This window comes from Ctenopharyngodon idella, chromosome 13, assembly GCF_019924925.1.
Source record: "Ctenopharyngodon idella isolate HZGC_01 chromosome 13, HZGC01, whole genome shotgun sequence".
Classification (NCBI taxonomy): domain Eukaryota; kingdom Metazoa; phylum Chordata; class Actinopteri; order Cypriniformes; family Xenocyprididae; genus Ctenopharyngodon; species Ctenopharyngodon idella.
Window position 1 is genome coordinate 18,382,818 of NC_067232.1, and position 6,000 is coordinate 18,388,817.

General features: G+C 38.9%; 1 protein-coding gene across 1 annotated transcript in view; it reads right to left on the reverse strand.

Moving 5' to 3' along the window:
* col9a1b (collagen, type IX, alpha 1b) overlaps positions 1–5,439 on the reverse strand; it is a 32,376-nt gene extending 26,937 nt beyond the window's left edge. The window contains exons 1-5 of the mRNA XM_051917063.1: positions 5,326–5,439; positions 3,964–4,146; positions 3,750–3,817; positions 3,355–3,438; positions 3,144–3,276 (exon numbers count right to left, since the gene is read on the reverse strand). Of these exons, the coding sequence (XP_051773023.1) occupies positions 3,144–3,276; positions 3,355–3,438; positions 3,750–3,817; positions 3,964–3,974 (296 nt within the window). The 5' untranslated portion in view covers positions 3,975–4,146; positions 5,326–5,439. The remainder of the gene's footprint in view (positions 1–3,143; positions 3,277–3,354; positions 3,439–3,749; positions 3,818–3,963; positions 4,147–5,325) is intronic.
* Positions 5,440–6,000: the final 561 nt, after the last annotated feature.

Below are 6,000 nucleotides of genomic sequence, written 5' to 3' on the forward strand. Positions count from 1 at the left end.
GCTGGCTATGGAGGCCTCACTGAGCCATCGGATTTAAACAAAAATATCTTAATTTGTGTTTTGAAGATGAACGAAGGTCTTACGGGTGTGGAACGGCATGAGGGTGAGTAATAAATGACTTTTTTTTTTTTTTCATTTTTGGGTGAACTAACCCTTTAAAGTCAAAAAGGTTGTGAAGCACTGCATTAAACCTTCAGTTTGGTAAAACTTATAAAGATATAAAGACCTTGGCTGTGCCGGAAACATGAATATAGCAAAGGTCTAAAAAAAAATTCTATTTTCTATTCCATTTCTATACAACCTGAGCAGAGTGTTCAAAGAGTGCTGATATACAGTCCAACAAACATTTCATTGCTTATTTGTTTCTCTCTGTCTGTTTTCATATTCCAGACAGTCAAGCCCTGGATATACTTCGTTTTTTTACGTGTTCATTAGTGTACGAGCACAGTCAACGCACAGCCTTGGAAAATATACTTAATTTGACTCGTACGCATACACAGGCGTTCGACATATGCGCAGTTTTGAGCAATCTCTCGCCATGAGTTACAACCCGTGTAAACATCTTTGCTAGAGTTGTACAAATGAGCAGTGCTTGAAGTGGAACAATAAAAGTGCCGGTACTCCAGAAGCTCAGTTCAAACGCATTCTGTATAAGGGAGGACGTGGCGGGCTTCCGAAAATGCAACATGTCGGAAATGCTGGTACGCACGGAAAACTGGCGGTATGCTGAAGGTAAAAATATAGAAGTGCGCGTACCGGCCCACTTCGAGCACTGCAAATGAGGGTACTTGTTCGCACAATCTCTCTATGTAGGCCTCAATCGTCACTGTAGCTTGCATATGCGCTCGGGCTGTGTTCCACTCCAGTTTTAGACACACACTCTCGAACTTCCCTAAGCACTTCCCCTCCGGGGATTCCCTGCCGCCATTTTGAAGTGTGTTCCATTTCATAAAGTGGATGAGTGAAGTTTATATGGATAGACCCTCGCTCCCTCGATTTTGACCGAGGGAGTGAGTCTACGGCTGCATCCGAAAACCTAGGAAGCTGACCTCGCTGCCTTAACAGGCAATGACTTATAAGGCAGCTTATGTGAATGAAGGCACCTCACAAATCTGATTTTGGACAGACTTCTGAGGCAGTGAAACAGTTTAATGATGTACCGCAGAATAGCGCGAGCTTTGATGAGAACTAAACATTTAATTACTACAGTAGGAATTTCTTGCTATAAATGACATCAAAAGTGGAAAATGTTGGTCAAAAACATACATTTACACACAAACTGACCAGCAAATGCAACTTTCGGGCGCCATCTTTTATTTTTGTAGCTCAACTGTCACAGAATGGAACGCACAGGTTTGTGGGATGTCAAAGGCAGCGAAGGATACATCTATGCTGCCTTCAAAAATCGATCAGATGAAGGTATCTCAGGAGACAGGAAGTGAAGCTAACTTTGGATTCGGACATGCCTTGCTGCCTTGCTACCTTGAAATGTGTCCTCCGAAGGCAGCATTTTCCAGTTTTCGGACGCAGCCTCCTTCATATGTACACTTCAGGCAGCTCCACATACCACAATGCAACACGATTGTGATGACACCGCATATCGCGTTAATTTACCCCACCACAAACAACTCTGATTTTAAATATTTAAAACAACCAAACACACCTATATACATATAGAATGCTGCATAAACAATTTAGGGAAAAAAAGTTAAATAATAAATCAACTCCATAGCGGATTCCAAGTGATCAAGGGCTTAGGATGTTCCAATTTAGCCCATTGCAAAGGTTCCACCAGTAGTGGGCACTCATGCAACGTAAGCAATGACGTACATCCGAGTCAAAGAAACTGAGGGAAGCTAGCGAGGGAAGGGCATAAAAAAAATGAACTGGAACGCAGCCCTGGTCTGTTCTGTTTATGCAGTTTTTCTTTGACTACCTTGTGAATCGACGCCCCCAGGGCAGAGTTGCCACGTTGTGGATAAACTAATTACTGCAAAAAAATGAAATGCGCATGTGCAACCTGCACGTACGCGTGGTTACAAAAATATGGAGGTGCGCTTACAGTACGCGCGTACTCTTCTGATGACGAAATTCGCGTCACGCGCACTGTATGCTGACCCTCGAGTATGCCTAAAAAGGTAACTATATCTTGGGATTCAGTCTTCAGTTGCATTTCAGTTGCTCTTTCTGCAGATTTCATTGTTACGCCAGTAGGTGGCTGCAATTTGGTCTTTATGAGTGAGTGAGTCACTGAACTAGTATACTACTCTTACTACTTGTAAGAGTACTCGCAATATTCTGCATTATTGATTTGACTGTACTGACATTATTAGATGCGAACTGAACTGAGCTGGACATGACCTCACCGTTTTCTACAGAGCTGCTTTATAGTTGAATCGAACTCATTTAATTTTTGATGATATTTACACAGTTATTGAACAGAACTGAATCAACACTGAACTGACCTCAGCTGAACAATGACACTATTTTCTTTTTAGAGATGCTTTACAGCAGAATTGAACTTTGTTTGCATCACTGAATCACTATTTTTCTGTTTATCCATGTAAAGCTCCTTTGAAACAATCTGTATAGTATAAAGCACTGTACAAATAAATAAAGGTAAAGGTGTACCATATCTTTCCATGACAGAAATAGGATGATTAGTATGGTAACTCATTCATTCGTGAAACCTGTCTAATTGAATCATTTGCTGAACTGTTTCGTTCAACAACACAGATTCATTGAGGAACGCCACTGTGTTGATTAGGTGGATTTTTTTAATTATGACTTTGTTTCGAACAATTTTCGTTGCTGGAGCAAAATAGTAACTGACAATTTTGTACAATTTGGAGTCTACAACAAAAATATAACACAACAGGAAGTTGTTCCAGGTCCAACCTTTTGCTATTTTTACTTGCCCTTTCTTACAAAACAGATACAGTATGTTCTTAGTAGCAGACTTCAAATATAGCTTTCTCCATATTGAATATGCTGAAGATCCCAATAATTACTGTTTCCACACAAAAGCAGTGTATTTAGAGCACTAAAGCATCTCCTACATTGGTCTTCATTCAGGTACAACAGCCTGTTGGAATATTTCACTGTTGTAACAAGTTGTAGATGTCTCTGTCAGAGGTGTTTACCTGGTGTTGATCCTGAAGTTGAATTCGGGGCCAATCTTATATGCTACATGTTGAGATGTTGTTCCAGGCACCTTCTTCACCATCCCTCTCCTGGCCATTTCAGCAATGTTGAACTGAGTCATTATGTAAAATCCTATGGGATATCAGAGAGACTGAAGTTAAAGAATAGCACATTTAGTCCGAATGTATGTACTGTTTTTGAGATGTTTACCTGGAAATAAGCCATTCCCATCTTTAGTCTGAGGACACACAGTTTGGTCTGTCTGCAGGTGGCTCATACTGGAAAATGGCATGACTTTAAAGAAAATTACATCAGTGTTAAATATCAATCTTTTATTGCTTCACCCATTCTTTCCTTTTATTCCTTTACCCCTCCTCCCTGTGTTTGTGTGTTTGATGAACACACATTGCTTGTTGGAAATCTATGTTGACTGTGTGAACAACACAATCAGACTGTGTTTGAAAAGCTGCGCCACCTTGTCCCCTTTGTGTTCAAGCATTTTATTGTTTTCAACTCCAGTTAAAATGTTAATCCTCTGAATTCTTATTTGATCCAAAACAAGAAATCACTGATATTACTAAATCCTTGATATTAAAGGCACTTACCGTGTGCATGAAGACCAGTGGAGATGCATTGTTTGATCACATTACACAACAGGTAGAGACAAACTTCCCTAGAAATAAAAGTATTTGAGTTGTTTGAGACAGACAGATAGATAGATAGATAGATAGATAGATAGATAGATTTGTTGAAATATCCAATATATAATAAAAATGAGATGAAAAAGTAACAAAAAGAGAGTAAGAATGTATGCATTACCTCCAGATCATTTTTCCTGATTCCCACGGATGTTGGTCTAATGCAGGAGGCCTCTGATCTGAGGAGCCCACCCAGATCTCACCAAACCAACTAACTGAACAAGATCTGCAGCTGACCAGTGAGGTGAGGAACAGCTGACAACCTGCTCATTAGTCCTGGAGGAGGGAGCTGGTCCTTTAGTTCCTTTAATGATAAATAGAGCAGGTAAAGTGTGACTTTTATAATAATTGGTAAGTCTACAAAACAAAAAAAACAAAACAAAGTTTTTAAGTAAAAAAACAAAACAAAAAATATTTTAGAACCTCATACATCAAGAATTTTATCTTTTTGTGCCAATTGTGAGTCAAAAAAATAATGTTTAGAGAAGTATCTGGACACTGGAAAAACACTTCTCAATAATTTACAATCATTTGCTTTAAAACACAGCAGTTCCCTTGGTAACATCCACTGTGAATACAAAGTCACAGATGTCTCAGATGAGAATGGAAAATTTCCAGTCTTATAAATCTCCAGCAGGGGTATACAAATGTATAAGACACCACATGTGATTGGGTTTTTTGTGTAATATATCATATCTTATCTTCATCATGTAAGAAACAAACACTCCACTGATGCACTGACACTAACATATATTTATATATATATATATATATATATATATATATATATATTATATATACACACACATATATACACACACACACAACAGTTCTTTCTGGTTCTCGAATCTGATTGGCTGATAGCCGTGCGATATTTTAGTGATAACACCACTCCTACCTTTTCACCGTTTGTATCACTCCGCTTGAAACGACTGTCATGGCGGCCGAGCAAATCCACCGTAATTTTTGTACCACGAACTGTAGTTTTAAGAGTTTTTAGGCGAGAATGTAGTTGTTTAGACATGAATTATGTGACATATTTAATCAGCGCCTATTTTACAATTTGTTAAGACGTTTTCGGAGATCTGAGCTCCAGGCCGTCAACGGCCATTTAGGGGTCGTATAACCGCCGAGAACAGCTTCATCTCGGCCAGTGCTTCGGGGATTTGCCGCTACCTCTTATAGTGGTTAAACATGAGACACCAATTCATTTTTGGTACATAAAACGGGCAATCTTTGGTCTTATTAATCTATTACTTGTTCCAGAGCAAGTCGAATTTTGCTACGTTCAATTTGATAATGTAATATTAAGGCTATATTTACTTCCTCCAGATAGCATAGCATATTGGCTACAACTAGACGGGAAATATCAGGCGAAGACTCTTCTCCGCTCTTCAAATATTACATTAGCCTTTATAGACAAGTTTCTTGAGCAAAGAAAACGCTTTACATATTTTTTTTCAAACATCAGCTCTTTATTTACCTTTGCATTGCAAAGCAGAGATCTCCAAACCGCGTGCGGCACTTCATTCACGATAGAAGTGGGGCGGACTTATGAGGTTTGACTGACAGTTTGAGGACCCAATGGAGTTACTAGGTTTTGTCACAAGCTCTTTAAAATCCTTTTCATTCGTTAAATATTTGTAAAAACCCCATACAGGCATAAAGGGTAACCTATCCACCTTATTCCTGACTAGCCTACTGCGTTTCGAATTATGGGTTCCACTTCCGGTTTGGGGAACTTCCATTTAAAAAGACTGAAAGGAATCGTTTCAAATCATAAGGTTGCCCTACAAATAAAGCTTATCCGTCAGTTTGACTGAATGAGCTGTCAATTTTTCTTTCATGTTTTATTTTCAGACATCATGAGAATAACGTAACGCTTGGTATTTTAACGTAACATGTTATAAGAATATCTATGGCAAGAGCTATTTTCAGTCGCTGCTTACTCGTGATTATTTTCTTTTGTCCCTTTGCATACCGCTGTAATAGTATGAAAAAGGACAACATATACTGCACATTTATGGTCTGTTCTCCCGATATAGTTTACGGTATATCCCATTAATAATTCACTGGAATGCACGAAGAATCGCTCGTGTTTCTTCTCAAAGCCTCACGTCTCTTTCCAGGTTTGTTTTCACAGGTAAATACAATTTAT